The sequence below is a fragment of the Dendrobates tinctorius genome, unplaced genomic scaffold (assembly GCF_039654945.1).
Source record: "Dendrobates tinctorius isolate UK_male_01 unplaced genomic scaffold, ASM3965494v1 ptg000272l, whole genome shotgun sequence".
Classification (NCBI taxonomy): Eukaryota; Metazoa; Chordata; class Amphibia; order Anura; family Dendrobatidae; genus Dendrobates; species Dendrobates tinctorius.
Window position 1 is genome coordinate 11,176,743 of NW_027361939.1, and position 20,656 is coordinate 11,197,398.

The 20,656-nt window shown below is 47.9% G+C and overlaps 1 protein-coding gene across 2 annotated transcripts in view; it reads right to left on the minus strand.

The window, feature by feature from the left end:
• The window catches only part of KANSL3 (KAT8 regulatory NSL complex subunit 3), a 156,717-nt gene that overhangs the window by 64,506 nt on the left and 71,555 nt on the right, over nucleotides 1–20,656 (minus strand). For both annotated transcript variants that reach the window (XM_073559539.1, XM_073559540.1), the window contains exons 14-16: nucleotides 16,023–16,170; nucleotides 15,454–15,531; nucleotides 14,473–14,646 (exon numbers count right to left, since the gene is read on the minus strand). In XM_073559539.1, coding sequence (XP_073415640.1) covers nucleotides 14,473–14,646; nucleotides 15,454–15,531; nucleotides 16,023–16,170 — 400 coding nt within the window. The remainder of the gene's footprint in view (nucleotides 1–14,472; nucleotides 14,647–15,453; nucleotides 15,532–16,022; nucleotides 16,171–20,656) is intronic.

Sequence of the window (20,656 nt, forward strand, 5' to 3'; positions counted from 1 at the left end):
GACTATGAAAATTGTAGATTCACTCTGAAGGCATCAAGACTGTGAATTAACACATGTGGAATTATATAATTAACAAAAAAGTGTGAAACAACTGAAAATATGTCTTATATTCTAGGTTCTTCAAAGTAGCCACCTTTTGCTATGATTACTGCTTTGCACATTTGGCATTTTCTTGATGTGCTTCAAGAGGTAGTCACCGGAAATGGTTTTCACTTCACAGGTGTGCCCTGTCAGGTTTAATAAGTGGGATTTTTTGCCTTATAAATGGGGTTGGGACCATCAGTTGTGTTGTGCAGAAGTCTGGTGGATACACAGGTGATAGTCCTACTGAATAGACTGCTAGAATTTGTATTATGGCAAGAAAAAAGCAGCTGAGTAAAGAAAAACCAGTGGCCATCATTACTTTATGAAATGAAGGTCAGTCAGTTCGAAAAATTGGGAAAACTTTGAAAGTGTCCCCAAGTGCAGTGGCAAAAACCATCAAGCGCTACAAAGAAACTGGCTCTCATGAGGTCCGCCCCAGGAAAGGAACACCAAGAGTCACCTCTGCTGCGGAGGATAAGTTCATCCTAGTCACCAGCCTCAGAAATCGCAGGTTAACAGCAGCTCAGATTAGAGACCAGGTCAATGCCACACAGAGTTCTAGCAGCCGACACATCTCTACAACAACTGTTAAGAGGAGACTTTGTGCAGCAGGCCTTCATGGTAAAATAGCTGCTAGGAAACCACTGCTAAGGACAGGCAACAAGCAGAAGAGACTTGTTTGGGCTAAAGAACACAAGGAATGGACATGAGTCCAGTGGAAATCTGTGCTTTGGTCTGATGAGTCCAAATTTGAGATCTTTGGTTCCAACCACCGTGTCTTTGCGCGACGCAGAAAAGGTGAACGGATGGACTCTACGTGTCTGGTTCCCACCGTGAAGCATGGAGGAGGAGGTGTGACAGTGTGGGGGTGCTTTGCTGGTGACACTGTTGGAGATTTATTCAAAATTGAAGGCATACTGAACCAGCATGGCTACCACAGCATCTTGCAGCGGCATGCTATTCCGTCCGGTTTGCGTTTAGTTGGACCAGCATTAATTTTTCAACTGGACAATGACGCCAAACACACCTCCAGGCTGTGTAAGGGCTATTTGACCAAGAAGGAGAGTGATGGGATGCTACGCCAGATGACCTGGCCTCCGCAGTCACCAGACCTGAACCCAATCGAGATGGTTTGGGGTGAGCTGGACCGCAGAGTGAAGGCAAAAGGGCCAACAAGTGCTAAGCATCTCTGGAAACTCCTTCAAGACTGTTGGAAGACCATTTCCGGTGACCACCTCTTGAAGCTCATCAAGAGAATACCAAGAGTGTGCAAAGCAGTAATCAAAGCAAAAGGTGGCTACTTTGAAGAACCTAGAATATAAGACGTGTTTTCAGTTGTTTCACACTTTTTTGTTAATTATATAATTCCACATGTGTTAAGTCATAGTTTTGATGCCTTCAGAGTGAATCTACACTTTTCATAGTCATGAAAATAAAGAAAACTTTTTGAATGAGAAGGTGTGTCCAAACTTTTGGTCTGTACTGTATATATGTAATCGATATTATACAGTGTATTACATATTTACAATTTATTACAGTTTTTTGTGTTCTAAAGTTGTATTCCAATAAATAGATATTATGTTCTACCTAAATATCTTGATTATTGGATCATAGAAATGATTAAATGTCTGGTGTTCACATTGTACTACAATAAATTTTTCACTTAAATATAAGCAATATATGTGGGAGTCGGAGTCGTGGAGTCGGTGCAAGGGAATTTGAGGAGTCGCAGTCACAGGTTTGGCTTACCGACTCCACAGCCCTGGAGATCAGGGCAACTTTCTCTGCCCTTCGCCGATGGCAGTTCTTCCTCTCTGGCCAGCGGGTCTGCATACAGTTGGACAACAACATGGCCGTGGCTTGCATAAACCTTCAAGGCGGGACTCGCAGCAAACAAGTTATGGTACAAGTAACAAGGATTCTGCGATGGGTGGAACGTCACGTTTCTGCCTTATCAGCCGTGCACTTTCAGTGGGTAGAAAATTGAGCAGTCGATTCTCTCAGCTGTCTGAGTCCTGCATCGGACGAGTGTTCTCCCAGCCCCACCGTTTTCAACCAGATATGCCAGGAGGTATGGGGCACAACGGACATCAATCTGATGGCGTCTTGGATGAACCACAAGGTTTCTCAGTACGTAGCCAGGTCCCGGATCCGCTAGCCATCGGTTGCGATGCTTTAGTAATCCTGTGGTCACAATTCCAACTGCTTTATCCTCTTCCGCCTCTCCCTTTGATTCCTAGAGTAGTGAAAACCGGATTACTTACCGGTAATACTCTTTTGTAGAGTCCACGACAGCACCCGCTGAGAGAGGGGATCCGCCCCCGGAACAGGAAACCTACAGAGAGATAAATGGGGCGGTCCCCCTCGCTCCCTCAGTTTGTGTTACCGAGAACAACGGAGGAACCGCCATACATGTTTTAGTCAAACTGTTTGGGCGATTCATCTATCTTACCCCTATGCAGCTTTAAGCTTACTAAGTTTAATCACATATCTAACTTAAATCATAATCTCCACCACCAAGGAGACCCATGTGTGCAAAATTTAATACGGGAGGGAAGTGAGCGGGTGCTGTCGTGGACTCTACAAAAGAGTATTACCGGTAAGTAATCCGGTTTTTCATCTTCGCCACGACAGCACCCACTGAGAGATTTTCAGAGATAATCACTTGGGCGGGCACACCGTGTTAAGGACTGATTTCCCAAAAGTTAGATCCTCGGTAGAGGACAAATCTAGTCTATAGTGACTATAAAAGGTAGATGGAGAAGACCAGGTTGCAGCCTTACATATTTGTTCAATTGGGACGTTCGCCCTCTCGGCCCAGGAGGATGATATGGCTCTAGTGGAGTGAGCCTTAATCCCCAATGGAGGGTCTTCTCCCTCTGCCAAATATGCCATCGTGATCGCATCTCTAATCCACCTGGATATCGTGCTCGTTGTAACTGCAGACCCCTTTCTGCTGCCCTGGAAGGAGACAAAAAGAGACCTACTCTGCCTCCAGGGACTGGTCCTATCTAGATAGGCTAGCACGGCTCTCTTCACATCTAAGGTGTGATATTTCTCCTCGTCCTGTGTTGACGGGTTCTCATAGAATGAAGGTAGACATATCTCTTGAGATCTAGGAAATTTAGTTGCCCGTTTGGGCAGGTAGGACGGGTCCGTCTTTAAAATCAGACTGTCTCGTGTTATTAACAGGAACGGAGGGTCTACTGATAGAGCGTGAAGATCACTCACCCTCCTGGCCGATACTAAGGCCACTAGCATAGCCGTTTTCAATGAGAGGCACTTTACTGATGCTGAGCTTATGGGCTCAAACGGTGCCTGGGTGAAGGCATCCAAAACTAGAGTAAGGTTCCACGCTGGTAGGCGAGGCGTATGCACTGGTTCTGCTCGTTGACAAGCCGAGATAAACCGAGTCACCCATCTATTTGCTGCCACGTTATAGTTAAACAGGGCTCCTAGGGCTGATACGTGGACCTTTAGAGTGCTCACTGAGAGTCTCAATTCTCGGCCTTTTTGTAGAAACTCTAGAATGGCCGTAATGGGTACTTCACCGGCTAGTTTTGTTGGGTGAAAGGCCAGGAACTTCCTCCACACCTTAGCATATATTTTTGTTGTGGACTCCTTCCTACTTTGTAGCAGGGTATTGATTAGGTTCTTTGAGAAACCCTTCTGCCTCAGTAGCTCCCTTTCAAATTCCAGGCCGCTAGGTGCAGGGCTTTGGCCTGTGGATGGTAGCAGGGTCCCTGCGAGAGAAGATTCTGGTGCAGCGGCAGGATCCACGGGTCGGTTACTGACATTGCTCTCAGCCATGAAAACCACGGTCTTTTTGGCCAAAACGGGGCTATCAAGATGACCCTCGCCCTCTCCTGTCTTATTTTCCTGACTACTGTTGGTAGTAGCACCATTGGAGGGAAGGCATAGGCTAGTTGGAATGCCCAGGGTGCTTGGAGGGCATCTAGAATGTCTGGGTTGTCCGACCTGTAGAGTGAAGCAAACCTTTTTACGCGCCTGTTGGCTCTGGTTGCGAATAGGTCTATCTCTGGTCTGCCCCATGCTGACGCTATCATTTCGAAGACGTGTCTGCTGAGGACCCATTCGCCCTGGTATAGGGCCTGGCGACTGAGATAGTCTGCTTGGGAGTTGTCTACTCCTCTTATATGGAGAGCTGACAAGGAGAGAAGATGGACCTCGGCCATTTCCAGGATCTTTCCCGCGATAGACATCAGTGGCATTGACCGCGTGCCTCCTTGCCGGTTTATATAGGCCACTGCGGTGGTATTGTCTGTCTTAACTGCGGGAGAAAGTGAGATATCGCATAAAAAATCGCTGTTAGCTCCTTTACATTAGAGGAGGTCTCTATTTCATCCTCATGCCACCAGCCTTGTACCATGTGCTCCTCTAGATGGGCACCCCAACCTAAGGGGCTGGCATCCGTGGTGAGTATTCTGGAGGGAGTCACCCACCACTGTACTCCCTTCGCTAGATTGGAAGGATTTAACCACCATTTTAGGGATTCAACCACCTCGGGCGATAGGGACATCTTCCCTTCCAGCCGCCCCTGCAGTCTGTCTCCTGCAGAATAGCCCACTGCAGTTCTCTGGAGTGGAACTGAGCCCACTGCACTGCTGGGATGCACGATATCAGAGACTCCAGCAAGGACATACCCTGTCTCAATGATATTACGGGTCTTCCTGTAGTATTCTGTATCTTATCGATTATGGCCATTACCTTGGCGTTCGGCAGAAAGCACTCCTCAGTTACGGAGTCCACTTGCAGGCCCAAAAACCTCTGACAGGTCACTGGCTCTAGTCTGGACTTCTCCCAGTTAATTAGCCAACCCAGTGTTTGTAGGGATGAGATAATCCTAGCTATTCTCGCTTCACACTGTGAAACAGAATTCCCCACTATGAGTAGGTCGTCTAAGTAAGGGACAACTAGGGTGTCATTCAGCCTTACAAACGACATTACTTCCAGCATCAATTTTGTAAATACCCGAGGAGCCATGGATAGCCCGAATGGCATTGCCGCAAACTGGAAATGCTGAATCCGACCTTTGAACCAGACTGCTACCCGCAGGAACCTCTGGTGCCCTCGATATATGGGGAGATGGTAGTAGGCGTCCTTTAGGTCCAAGACTGCCATATAACACCTGGGAAACAAAAGCTTTATTGCAGACTTAATCGACTCCATTTTAAACGACCTCAGTCTTAGGAAGGTATTAAGTTTCTTTAAATTTATTATAGTCCTGTAAGAGCCATTTGGTTTTGGGACTAAAAATAGAGGAGAATAAAAGCTCATCCCTATTTCGTCGTCTGGGACCTCTACTAGGACCTGTTTAGTTAGCAGTACTGCAATCTCCATCTCCAGTGCTTCCTGCTGTGTCAAGGACTTCATGGAAGTCAATAGGAAGGAGTTCGGTGGATACCGAACAAATTCTAATTTCAGGCCTGATGACACGATATTCAAGGCCCATGGATTTGATGTCACTTTTTCCCCATTGGCGGCTAAATTTTAATAGCCTGCCACATACCGGTATAATGATTTTATCGGGATCTGTCTCCCCTGAAGGGACGCTTCCCGAATAGGTTGCCCCTTTGTTTGGGGTCCTTATTTCCCCAGCGGTCCTGGGGTCTAAAGTCCTTCTTTTTACCAAACGGCGGCTTCCTGTAGGCCCTCCTGTTGAACGGAACATACGGGTTAGGGAAACCCTTCTTCCTCTCCCCCGCTTTTGTCAAAATCTCATCCAGTTCCGTGCCAAACAAGTACTTACCCTGGCAGGGTATAGCACACAGTCTAGTTTTTGTTTGTGTGTCTCCTTTCCACCCCTTCAACCATAAGGCTTGCCTGCCTGCATTGGTCAGTCCTGCCTCTCTAGCCGATAACCGGAGAGAGTCCGCGGAGGAGTCGGAGAGGAAGGCCGCTGCTCCCTTAATGAGGGGCATAGAGGAAAGGAGTCTATTCCTAGCTACTCCATTCTTAATATTGTCCTCTAAGTCAGGGGTCCCCAACCGCCGGTCCGCGGCCCAGCACCGGGCCGTTGCAGTGCCCTTGCCGGTCCGCGGACACAAGGGGAGCCGGGGGGCGGTGCAGCAGCTGATACTCACCCTGCATCCCGCGGGAGGGAGAGTGGGAGCGGAGCCATATATATAAGGGAGGGAGAGTGGGAGCGGAGCCATATATACAAGGGAGGGAGAGTGGGAGCGGAGCCATATACATAAGGGAGGGAGAGTGGGAGTGGAGCCATATATACAGGGGAGGGAGAATGGGAGCGGAGCCATATATATAAGGGAGGGAGAATGGGAGCGGAGCCATATATACAAGGGAGGGAGAGTGGGAGCGGAGCCATATATACAGGGGAGGGAGAATGGGAGCGGAGCCATATATACAGGGGAGGGAGAGTGGGAGCGGAGCCATATATACAAGGGAGGGAGAGTGGGAGCGGAGCCATATATACAAGGGAGGGAGAGTGGGAGCGGAGCCATATATATAAGGGAGGGAGAGTGGGAGCGGAGCCATATATACAAGGGAGGGAGAGTGGAAGCCGAGCCATATATACAAGGGAGGGAGAGTGGGAGCGGAGCCATATATACAAGGGAGGGAGAATGGGAGCGGAGCCATATATACAAGGGAGGGAGAGTGGGAGCAGAGCCATATATACAAGGGAGGGAGAGTGGGAGTGGAGCCATATATACAAGGGAGGCCGGGAGAGTGGGAGCGGAGCCATATATACAAGGGAGGGAGAGTGGGAGCAGAGCCATATATACAAGGGAGGGAGAGTGGGAGTGGAGCCATATATACAAGGGAGGGAGAGTGGGAGCGGAGCCATATATACAGGGGAGGGAGAGTGGGAGCGGAGCCATATATACAGGGGAGGGAGAGTGGGAGTGGAGCCATATATACAGGGGAGGGAGAATGGGAGCGGAGCCATATATACAGGGGAGGGAGAATGGGAGCGGAGCCATATATACGGGGAGGGAGAATGGGAGCGGAGCCATATATAGAAGGGAGGGAGAGTGGAAGCAGAGCCATATATACAAGGGAGGGAGAGTGGGAGCGGAGCCATATATATAAGGGAGGGAGAGTGGGAGCGGAGCCATATATATAAGGGAGGGAGAGTGGGAGCGGAGCCATATATACAAGGGAGGGAGAGTGGGAGCGGAGCCATATACATAAGGGAGGGAGAGTGGGAGTGGAGCCATATATACAGGGGAGGGAGAATGGGAGCGGAGCCATATATATAAGGGAGGGAGAATGGGAGCGGAGCCATATATACAAGGGAGGGAGAGTGGGAGCGGAGCCATATATACAAGGGAGGGAGAGTGGGAGCGGAGCCATATATATAAGGGAGGGAGAGTGGGAGCGGAGCCATATATATAAGGGAGGGAGAGTGGGAGCGGAGCCATATATACAAGGGAGGGAGAGTGGAAGCCGAGCCATATATACAAGGGAGGGAGAGTGGGAGCGGAGCCATATATACAAGGGAGGGAGAGTGGGAGCGGAGCCATATATACAAGGGAGGGAGAGTGGAAGCCGAGCCATATATATAAGGGAGGGAGAGTGGGAGCGGAGCCATATATACAAGGGAGGGAGAGTGGAAGCCGAGCCATATATACAAGGGAGGGAGAGTGGGAGCGGAGCCATATATACAGGGGAGGGAGAATGGGAGCGGAGCCATATATACAGGGGAGGGAGAGTGGGAGTGGAGCCATATATACAAGGGAGGGAGAGTGGGAGCGGAGCCATATATACAGGGGAGGGAGAGTGGGAGCGGAGCCATATATACAGGGGAGGGAGAGTGGGAGTGGAGCCATATATACAGGGGAGGGAGAATGGGAGCGGAGCCATATATACAGGGGAGGGAGAATGGGAGCGGAGCCATATATACGGGGAGGGAGAATGGGAGCGGAGCCATATATAGAAGGGAGGGAGAGTGGAAGCAGAGCCATATATACAAGGGAGGGAGAGTGGGAGCGGAGCCATATATATAAGGGAGGGAGAGTGGGAGCGGAGCCATATATATAAGGGAGGGAGAGTGGGAGCGGAGCCATATATACAAGGGAGGGAGAGTGGGAGCGGAGCCATATACATAAGGGAGGGAGAGTGGGAGTGGAGCCATATATACAGGGGAGGGAGAATGGGAGCGGAGCCATATATATAAGGGAGGGAGAATGGGAGCGGAGCCATATATACAAGGGAGGGAGAGTGGGAGCGGAGCCATATATACAAGGGAGGGAGAGTGGGAGCGGAGCCATATATATAAGGGAGGGAGAGTGGGAGCGGAGCCATATATATAAGGGAGGGAGAGTGGGAGCGGAGCCATATATACAAGGGAGGGAGAGTGGAAGCCGAGCCATATATACAAGGGAGGGAGAGTGGGAGCGGAGCGATATATACAAGGGAGGGAGAGTGGGAGCGGAGCCATATATACAAGGGAGGGAGAGTGGAAGCCGAGCCATATATATAAGGGAGGGAGAGTGGGAGCGGAGCCATATATACAAGGGAGGGAGAGTGGAAGCCGAGCCATATATACAAGGGAGGGAGAGTGGGAGCGGAGCCATATATACAGGGGAGGGAGAATGGGAGCGGAGCCATATATACAGGGGAGGGAGAGTGGGAGCGGAGCCATATATACAAGGGAGGGAGAGTGGGAGCGGAGCCATATATACAAGGGAGGGAGAGTGGGAGCGGAGCCATATATATAAGGGAGGGAGAGTGGGAGCGGAGCCATATATACAAGGGAGGGAGAGTGGAAGCCGAGCCATATATACAAGGGAGGGAGAGTGGGAGCGGAGCCATATATACAAGGGAGGGAGAATGGGAGCGGAGCCATATATACAAGGGAGGGAGAGTGGGAGCAGAGCCATATATACAAGGGAGGGAGAGTGGGAGTGGAGCCATATATACAAGGGAGGCCGGGAGAGTGGGAGCGGAGCCATGCATACAGGATGGGACAGGGGAGCCATGTATACAGGATAGAAGAGTGGGAGCAGAGCCATGCATACAGGATGGGAGGATGGGAGCGGAGCCATGTATACAGGATGGGAGAGTGGGAGCAGAGCCATGTATACAGGATGGGACAGGGGAGCCATGCATACAACAGGGGGAGCCACACAGAGCTGGACGGGGGGGACCACACATACATTTTCTGATGATTAGAAAATAATCAGCATGTACAGTACTCCAGTACAATTGTTCTTAAGTGCTCAATGCTCCATTTCCTTGTAGGTTCCAATCATCATTAGCAGTGACGGTCATCAGTAGAAGTAGCCCAGTGCTCCCACTGAAACAGAGAAACAAGCCAGGTGCTCACACTCATTCAAAACCTATGGTGAGTTGAGTCACATTAAAAATGTTATAATTAAATGATAAATATGCACTGCTAAACTACAACCGCGTCCATAGCCCCGCCCCCTTATGACCAAAGCCCCGCCCCTGTCACACCTCCATCCCCGCCCTGCCGGGCCATGGAAGAATGGTCTTGGTTCAAGCCGGTCCCTGGTGCAAAAAAGGTTGGGGACCACTGCTCTAAGTCATTCAGCCACACCAACAATGATCTTGCCGTACATGTGGCTGCTATTGCGGGCTTAAAGGCTGCCGTACATGCCTCCCAAGATCTTTTAAGAAATGTATCAGTTTTCTGATCCAAAGAATCAGCCAAGGTTCCCGAATACTCTACCGGCAGAGAGGATCTACGAGAGGTAGAGGCCACTGCCGCATCCACCTTGGGGGCTCTTGAGCAGGCTATTAACTCCTCATCGTCAAAGGGGTACTTACGCTTTGACGTTAAGGGGAGGAAGGTTCTTTGACCTTGTTTTTCCCACTCCCTTTTAACTAGCTCTTTAACAGCTGGTACCACTGGGAAAGCCCGGACCTTTCTACGGGAAATGCCTGCAAACATTATGTCCTGTGGGGTCTTGGGGTCCTTACTTTCTGGCAACCCCATGGTATTTCGGACAGACTTCACTAAATTACTGACACTGTCCGTGGGGAAACACGTTTGGTCCTCGTCCTCTGAGGAAAGGTATTCCTGGGATTTGTCGGAATCTAGTTCCCCGGTCTCAGATGGCGATTTTGACGCCAGCGAGGCTCCTCCTCCTGGCGAACATATTTCTCTTGCGGAGGAGTGACCCCCAAAACTACTGGAACCGCCTAAGGCCCGTAGCTCCTCTCTTATAATTGCCCGGATATCCTCCTTCTTTCGTGAGGACTCCTCCGGTAAGGCCTCCTCAATACATGATTGGCATAATCTCTTAGGGTGGCCGTCTGGGAGGGGCTGAGAACATAAGGCACACTCTCTATGTTTCGCTTTCTCCGTTCTTTTAGCCTAAAGGGGGTATGGACCAGAAAGAGAAGGCCATCAATTACACATTCTGACCAAAAAACACTCACCCGTGAGTTTCGTCAGTAAACTACCGGCTGCGGGGTCCGCGACCCAGGCTGAGGCGAGGCATGGGACGACTTCTTTTCTTTGCGTTTTTTCTCCAAGGGCTCATCTTGCCTGGAAGGTCCACTAGATTCCTTCCTGGAGCTGCCACTTTTCCTGGTGCTACCACTTCTCCTTGTAGCACTGCTCTGTCTACTGCCATGTGGGGATAGCACTGGCTGACCTAACGGAAGCGAAGCTGGGTCATCTAAGGACGACATGACTGCGCACCCCCGCAGCGTTTGTGGCTTCTTTTTATAGCCACTGCTATAGCTGCTCCTCTTCCTCTCTTTTTTTTTTTTTTCGTCCACCATTTTTTTTTTTTTTTTTTGCGCTTCTGCGCATGCGCGGGCGTTCTCCCGCGATCTTTGCCTCCTGTCTGACCCCGGAAGTTCTCTTCACTTCCGGGTTGCCTCTGCTGGGGAAGCGCTCGCTCACAGCAGAGCACTGATGCGGCGGCTGTCCCGCTGTGCCTCCCAGGTATCTGCACCCTGCCACCAACACACGGGGTCCTTCTCCCCTCCACAGGTATGACCCCCGGAAGCGCTGCACAGCACAAACGCTCGAGCCCTTTGCTGGGGGGGGGGCGGGGGCACCACTGAAATTGCCCGGCTGGTCAATTGTTACCTGTAATGCGCCCCCCCCCGGGGGGGGGGGTATTTCACCGACCTCCCCAGTGAGCCTTGGCACCAATCTTACCTCCGGCCTCACCTGCATCACCAGCTCTAGGAGGGGGGGATATACCTCTCCACCCGACGCTGCCTCCGGTCCTGGGGCCCCTGCTGCTCATATTCTGCACGCAGGCGGCTACCAGACCAGGAATCCTCTTCTGCGGGTTCCCTTCCAGGAACAGGAAACCAAACTGAGGGAGCGAGGGGGACCGCCCCATTTATCTCTCTGTAGGTTTCCTGTTCCGGGGGCGGATCCCCTCTCTCAGCGGGTGCTGTCGTGGCGAAGAGGAAAAAAGGATCAAGGCAGAAGGGATTCCCATAATCCTGTTAGCTCTGTACTGGCTGAGACGGGCCTGGTTTGTGGAACTGGTAAACATGCTCATGGATGCTCTCTGGAGGCTTCCAGACCATCCAGATCTTCTCTCGCAAGGTCCCCTCTTCCACCAGTGTTCAGTCTTTGAGGTTAACAGCCTCTGAGTTTAAAGGCATGGCCGTTGAGGTCGCAGTCCTGAGGGAGGCTGGTTTTTCCCATAAGGTCATTTAGACCATGATTAGGGCAAGACAACCAGCATCCTTGCTTAACTACCAAACCAGCATCCTTACTTAACTACCACAGATACTGGAAGGCCTTCTTCCGGTGGAGCTAGGGCAACAATTTGGTCCCTATGCCCTTTTCTCTTCCATCCATCTTGACTTGGGTCTATCACTCAGCACTCTTAAAAGGCAAGTTTCCGCTCTGTCAAGTCTTTTTCCAACGAAATCTGGCTTCTTGTTCTCAGGTAAAGACTTTTCGTCAAGAAGTCTCCCACCTGGCAGATCCATAAGGCTTTAACCTTATCTTTGACGCACTCCAGCGCGCTCATTTTGAGCCCATTGAAGACATTCCGTTTTCTCTCCTGTCATGGAAGGTTGCTTTCTTAGTGGCCATTACGGCCATCAGGAGAGTTTCTGAGTTAGCTGCTTTATCCTGCCATTCCCTGTTCCTGATTCTACGTCAGGACAAGTTAGTTCTCAGACCAGTTCCTTCCTTCTTGCCTAAAGTGGTTTCTTCATTTCACATTAATGAAGACATTGTCCTTCCTTCTCAATATCCCTCTCCATAGGTTGAATCTGGTAAGAGCTATCCGAGTCTACCTTTCAAGGACTGTTTCCTTTAGCCACTCAGACTCCTTATTTGTTATCTCTGAAAGTTATCGCAAAGGGCTCCGTTTCTAAGTCCACTATTGCCCGTTGGATTCATTCGGCAATATTGGAGGCATTATGCGTTCTGGAGAAACAGCCTTCTCCGGAGGTGAAGGCTCATTCCACTCGGGCAGTGGGGGCTTCCTGGGCAGTTCGCCACCAGGCCTCGGCCTTAACAGATTCGGTCATCTTTGCTCACCTTCACGAGGTTTTACAGGGCTCATATCCATGCCTCGTCTGATGCAGGCCTGGGAAAGAAGGTGCAGCAGGCGGCGGTTATGCACCGGCCGACCCAAGTCTGTTTTCTTTGCCAATTTTTCTGGTTCCCACCCTAGGGAATGCATTGGGAAGTCCCATGGTTTCCCGTGTCCCCCAATGAAGCGATAAAGAAAGAGGGATTTTTGGTACTCACCGTACATTCTCTTTCTTGGAGCCTTCATTGTGGGATACAGCCCACTCCCTTGGCCTATGTGCCTTTGTTGCTGGGTTGGTACATATGATGAGACACCAACTGAGGTACTTTGTGCTTGTCAGTGGGTGTATACTGCTGAGGAGAAGCTATTTTCCTTTTTTGCATAGTGCCAGCCTTCTAGCGACAGCATAATACATCCATGGTTTCCTGTGTCCCCCAATGAAGGCTCCAAGAAAGAGATTTTACAGCGAGAACCAAAAATCCCTCTTTTATTACTAAAGGTATTTTATCTTTACACTAACTGTCCCAATCTTCCTCGTTAATCACATGTTCGGCTTCTCCTTTTTGGTCTTCACAATATTTCAGAATGGTCCACCATTCATCCACCCAGCAGATATATATCACTCACCCTACAAGAGATCCTACAAATCACTCCATACAATTGTATAAATCTACTGCAGCGTTAAGTACGTGTTTATATTAAAATTTCACACAAAGTAATTTCCTATTTGTAACTAATTCATCTTCACTATGTAGGCCCCATTACCATTAAACGTCTCCTATGTGCTCAGGGGAACATCTGTGTTGGGACATCATGTTGCCACAAATGTTGCCATGCACCAGCAGGAGGCTTCAATTGGTAAAGCAGAGCTTATTATGGCATGTGCATAGATAGATACACTGAATTGTAATTCTTCTTAATTTTTTAAATGGATCCATGCAACGATTATGATTACGGTAAGAATACACACTGGAAGCTCCAATATCATAGAAGAACTCAAACAGTGCTGGATTATCAGGAAATTTCCATGTTTAACAAAAAGTTTAAAATTTGGAAAAACATGGCTGCTTCCATCCAGAAACTGGGTTCCTGGGTTGTTTCTGGTATTGAACTCAGCTCCACTCAAGTGAATGAGATACCAAACACAACCTATGGACAGGATTTTACAAGACTCAAGTTTAAAGGGGTTAACATTCTTTTTAATTGGTCAAATTATTAAGTGCGTGAAAAAACAATTAAGTTCACAATTTGTTTTTTTTTTTTTTAACTACTCTCCATTCCTTTGAATAGAGGGATTTTTCTTTTAATGTTTACGCTTCGTTACTTACCGGCCACCTCTGCAATTTAGCAGTGGTGGACAAACATGGACAGCCCTGAAGCTTGCTGATGTGCATGGTTTGCTCCTGATCCAACCAGCTTTACTGCAACTGTGCTCCCCTGATGCCGCATAAACAGAACTATCTCTGCTTGCAGTATGAGAGAACACACATTTTGGGGCTATGGCACGATGAAGTGGTTAGTCCAAACCGTCAAACAAGAGTGTACCCCCCCCAGGAAGCCCAGGGAGTAGTATGATGCAGTGTGATGATGGATTATTGAGATGCATTCCCTTTAAGCTAAAGGTTGGTTTTCCAGATGACCGCATTAAATTTACTCACTAGATTTTTCTCACATTACTGCAAAATTTTTTGAGTGGTAGAATTACATCTCAACAGTAAAGCCATGGTGAGAAAAAACTGTGATGATTCCTGGAACATCATCCACTTTCTCTACGTTGTCGGTGTTTTCATAGGAAAAGCAGTTCTGTTAAACAGATCTGATCGTTTCCTTTATACAGTTTTAATAGGGATCATGTAGCTGCAGCCAACAAGCAGTGGACACTTTCACACTCGGCATGGAATTTGCCAAAATTACAGACCTTCCTGTGAACTGGTGTTCCCTCCTCCTGTGGTATCTCCATGGGAGACAATGGTCACTTTGATTTTGGCACGCTTGGAGGGCTTCACGCCGGTGGCACTTCCAGGGCTCGGAGGTCTCTTCAGCTGCCCTCTGACATCATCCTTTTCTTCTGTGGATTCTGAAGTGACAGGAACTGAAATAGGGAAAATGATTATCCACTTACATTTTTAAGTCATACACTTCATAGAATGTAAAAGTTATAAAAAAAAAAAATAAAAAAAACCTTTCCGCTCACAGCGCTCATACGTATTGATCATTTTACCACAGAGCAAAACCCTCAAAACCCACATGATGTTTTTGCCCAATGCTCTTTCAGTGAAGCGATCTAGTAAGTGATCAGATAGCTTGCTTTGCAGAACGCTGTGGAATGATACAATGCTGAGCTCTGCATTGTTGTAATGATAATTTGTGGTTATTTTCCGATGGCCAAATTTTCTGCCTCAGATAGAAAAAAACTGACAGCGTTGTACAGGATTAGAAAAACTTGGCTGCTTTCTTCCAGAACATCAGCGCCCAGGTCTGTGTCTGGTACGGCTGCTTCATTACAGTGAAACAGGCTGATCTACAATCCCATAAATAAGCTGAGCGGTCTGTGATCAAAAGACAAATATTCTAAAGAGATAGGTACGGGAATCAATTGGAGCAACTCAAGTGGGGTCTGTTTAGCAGGAATTGCCCTGTACATTGAAAGTGTAAAATCAGTGGCACAAGTCACAACATTTCCAGAGAACAACGAGAAAGCTGGAGATCTTAAAAATAATTTTTGCAGATTTGTTTCTACTATATACAGGTATGGTACTGTATATTCCTATGGATTTACAGTGTAGAATACACCCCATAGATCTGTGACAATTTTTCCATATAAGGGAGACATATTGCAAGTGTCTGACACTTTCCTGAAAACACAGGCATAGAATGACAGGTCTGTAAAAATACTCACCAAAAACACACGAGGGAGAGCCTGTCGGGAGAGACTTTCTCACTAGCATATTTTGTTTAAGGAAAGCCGCAAACTGTGCTGGAATGCAAAAGGATAACACACAGAAAAGGCATTATTCCAACTATCTGGGTCATCCTAAGCAAACTTACAGAGAACGTTTAGAAACCCCCAGATTACAAAGATAACATGAAATGAAATTTAGAAAAATGTGCTTCAGAAAAGCCATATACATTGAAATCTCGCCAAAAGACTACCCCCTTATCCAGATGAGATTCCTGTGACATCTCAGTTTCACCAGATATTATGTATACTGGTGATCAACCTGGTAGAAGAACACACTTCAAGGCAATTTTGTGTAATTGTCTCAAAGGTAATCAATTTTTCTCCTACGCCTCATTGGGGGACACAGCGACAGTCAATGAATGGTTCGGAGAAAAGGATTTTACGGTGAGTACACAAAAATCCCTATATTTTGAAATTGCAGAAAAAGACCATAGTGAACACATCTACACATTGCTGTATTCACAACTCATCCATCCTGCCATCTTTGGCATAATGGTAAACCTCACCTTGAGCTTGTTTACTGTTTACAGAGGCTCCTGATCTTTGCGGAGTCTTTAAAGGCACTGCTGTCTGTCCTGGTTTATGAGATGAGGAGATTGCAGTAAATTTAGTTTTAGGGCTGGAGGCAGGACTGCTCGACATGCTGGATAGATCCTTAATAAAAGAGGAAAGTCAGTTTTTAGAAAATGTAAACTCATTTGTGTTCATCACACAGAAGATTAAAGAACATGAGAGATGACTCATTAACAAGGGAACAACGGCCTCCGTTCATTCATTTTCCATGGTGCTGCGGTAATGGCCTGACCTCTTTACTCCATCTTCCCATAACTAAAGAATGGAGTAGAGGCCAAGCATGCACACCTCCGCTCCATTATGGACAAGGTTGCAGAGCAAAGTCCTCAGAGTTCCAAAGCCCTGATCTTGGGATTGCTGGGGGTCCAGTGCTGAGCCCCCCCAGCGAGCAGCAAATTATCTCCTAAAATAGTCCCAGTTACATGGCAAATCACCAATAAAAATAATGTAGCAATATGTTCAAATGTCCCCCATAAGGCAAGACGTTATGGGAGGCACAATGTGTAAAATAAATGAAAAAGCAACAAACACCCATACTGCCAGTCCAAATCTCTGTTTAAAGCTCCAACACTGTTGATAAATAGTGCAGTCTGGCTCCAGACAGAAGAAGGCATCCAGAGGTTATAGGTAAGAGGAGTGTGTATGGAGCTGGAGATCGCGGTACGCGTAGACACTGAATGCATACTGTGATCTCGGGCGCCATACTTACCTGATCGGGAGGAGGGTTGCCGCGGCGCTTCTCTTCTCGCCAGAGACTGGGGAAGGAGTGCGGCGTGAGAATCGTGCAAGCGCATAGTGCTATCCGGCGCCATTTTACTGAAGACACATTTGCAGTGTCTCTTCAGCAATATGGCGCCGGACAGCGCGGTATGGGCATGCGCGTACTCCGGCGCCGCGCTCCTCCCCTGGCCTCCAGCAGAATGGGACAGTGCCGGAGCACAGGGAAGAAAGGTGAGTATAAATGTTTTTTTTTTGTATGTGCGCAGTTTAATAGGGGTGAGGGGGACCATACATATCAGTATAGGGAGCTGAGAGGTAGCATGCATACCAGGATAGGGGGTGAGGGGACCATGCATATCAGGATTGGGGGGTGAGGGGACCATGCATACCAGGACAGGGGGGGGGTGAGAGGACCATGCATACCAGGATAGGGGGGTGAGGGGACCATGCATACTAGGGTAGGGGGGTGAGGGGTAGCATGCATACCAGGATAGGGGGGTGAGAGGAACATGCATATCAGGATAGGAGGTGAGGGGACCATGCATATCCGGATAGGAGGTGAGGGGACCATGCATATCAGGATAGGAGGTGAGGGGACCATGCATATCAGGATAGGGGGGTGAGGGGACCATGCATACCAGGATGGGGGGGGGGGGGGAGAGGGGTAGCATGCATACCAGGATGGGGGTTGAGAGGACCATGCACACCAGGATGGGGGGTGAGAGGACCATGCATACCAGGATGGGGGGGTGAGCGGACCATGCATACCAGGATGGGGGGGTGAGAGGACCATGCAATACCAGGATAGGGGGGTGAGGGGACCATGCATATCAGGACTGGGGGGTGAGAGGACCATGCATACCAGGATAGGAGGGGTGAGAGGACCATGAATACCAGGATAGGGAGGGTGAGAGGACCATGCATATCAGGATTGGGGGTGAGGGGACCATGCAATGGGGGGGGTGAGAGGACCATGCATACCAGGATTGGGGGGTGAGAGGACCATGCAAACCAGGATTGGGGGGTGAGGGGGCCATGCATACCAGGAATGGGGGGTGAGGGGGCCATGCATACCAGGATTGGGGGATGACGGGTACCATGCATACCAGGATAGGGATGAGGGGGCCATGCATACCATTATAGGGATGAGGGGTCCATGCATAGCAGGATAGGGATGAGGGGTACCATACATCCTACGATAGGGATGAGGGGTACCATGCATACCAGGATAGGGATGAGGGTTGCCATGCATACCAGGATAGGAGGGGGCCAGCACATACCAAGATGGGAGACCATATACTAATAAAAATGCTCGCCACACGGGCATAGAACGGGTTCATATAATATATATAGTCCTTCACAGATGAAAGCAGAACACCATATACAGTTGTGGCCAAAAGTATTGACACCCCTGCAATTCTGTCAGATAATACTCTGTTTCTTCCTGAAAATGATTGCAAACACAAATTCTGTTATTATTATCTTCATTTAATTTGTCTTAAATGAAAAAACACAAAAAGAATTGTCCTAAAGCCAAATTGGATATAATTCCACACCAAACATAAAAAAGAGGGTGGACAAAAGTATTGGCACTGTTCGAAAAATCATGTTATGCTTCTCTAATTTGTGTAATTAACAGCACCTGTAACTTACCTGTGGCACCTAACAGGTGTTGGCAATAACTAAATCACACTTGCAGCCAGTTGACATGGATTAAAGTTGACTCAACCTCTGTCCTGTGTCCTTGTGTGTACCACATTGAGCATGGAGAAAAGAAAGAAGACCAAAGAACTGTCTGAGGACTTGAGAAACCAAATTGTGAGGAAGCATGAGCAATCTCAAGGCTACAAGTCCATCTCCAAAGACCTGAATGTTCCTGTGTCTATCGTGCGCAGTGTCATCAAGAAGTTTAAAGCCCATGGCACTGTGGATAACCTCCCTAGATGTGGACGGAAAAGAAAAATTGACAAGAGATTTCAACGCAAGATTGTGCGGATGTTGGATAAAGAACCTCGACTAACATCCAAACAAGTTCAAGCTGCCCTGCAGTCCGAGGGTACAACAGTGTCAACCCGTACTATCCGTCGGCGTCTGAATGAAAAGGGACTGTATGGTAGGAGACCCAGGAAGACCCCACTTCATATCCCGAGACATAAAAAAGCCAGGCTGGAGTTTGCCAAAACTTACCTGAAAAAGCCTAAAACATTTTGCAAGAATGTTCTCTGGTCAGATGAGACAAAAGTAGAGCTTTTTGGGCAAAGGAATCAACATAGGGTTTACAGGAGAAAAAAAGAGGCATTCAAAGAAAAGAGCACGGTCCCTACAGTCAAACATGGTGGAGGTTCCCTGTTGTTTTGGGGTTGCTTTGCTGCCTCTGGCACTGGACTGCTTGACCGTGTGCATGGATAATGAAGTCTGAAGACTACCAACAAATTTTACAGCATAATGTAGGGCCCAGTGTGAGAAAGCTGGGTCTCCCTCAGAGGTCATGGGTCTTCCAGCAGGACAATGACCCAAAACACACCTCAAAAAGCACTAGAAAATGGTTTGAGAGAAAGCACTGGAGACTTCTAAGGTGGCCAGCAATGAGTCCAGACCTGAATCCCATAGAATACCTGTGGAGAGATCTAAAAATGGCAGTTTGGAGAAGGCACCCTTCAAATATCAGGGACCTGGAGCAGTTTGCCAAAGAAGAATGGTCTAAAATTCCAGCAGAGCATTGTAAGAAACTCATTGATGGTTACCGGAAGCGGTTGGTCGCAGTTATTTTGGCTATAGGTTGTGCAACCAAGTATTAGGCTGAGGGTGCCAATACTTTTGTCTGGCTCATTTTTGGAGTTTTGTGTGAAATGATCAATGTTTTACTTTTTGCTTCATTCTCTTTTGTGTTTTTTCATTTAAGACAAATTAAATGAAGATAATACCAAAGAATTTGTGATTGCAATCATTTTCAGGAAGAAACTGAGTATTATCTGACAGAATTGCAGGGGTGTTAATACTTTTGGCCACAACTGTAAGTTTCAATAAAGTGTTATTTAATAGCCCATCAGGCTATGTGCCCATACAGCAACGTTTCGGTCCAGTAGGTGCAGACCTTTCTTGAGAAAGGTCTGCACCTACTGGACCGAAACGTTGCTGCATGGGCACATAGCCTGATGGGCTACTAAATAACACTTTATTGAAACTTATATGGTGTGCTGCTTTCATCTGTGAAGGACTATTTGGAGGTTTGGTATATGCCGGGAAGGCTTGCACCCGAATCTTTTTGCTTTTTCTGTGCTGCTTTTTCAATTTGTTTCTATAGCTATCTATGTAATCTTACGTACTCAGGTATGAGCCGACACGAGGCCCGTAATTTTCCCACAAAAACCTGGGAAAACTTATTGACTCGAGTATAGGCCTATCATGGGAAATGCAGCAGCTACTGGTAAATTTCAAAAATAAAAATAGATACGAATAAAAGTAAAATTAATTGAGACATCGGTAGGTTAAATGTTTTTTAACATCCATATTGAATCAGGAGCCCCATATAATGCTCCATAGAGTTCATGAAGGGCCCCATAAGATGCTCCATACAAAATACGCCCCATGTAATGCTCCATAAAGTTCATGATGGGCCCCATAAAATGCTCCATACAAAAAAGAGGTCCCATATAATGCTCCAGATATATTTGCCCAATATAATGCTGCATAAAGGTAGATGGCCCCATAAGATGTCCCATATAATGCTGCATAAAGGTTGATGGCCCCATAAGATGCATCATAGATATATATGCCCCATAAAAGGTTGATGGGCCCAAAAGATGCCCCATATAATGCTGCATAAAGGTTGATGGCCCCATAAGAT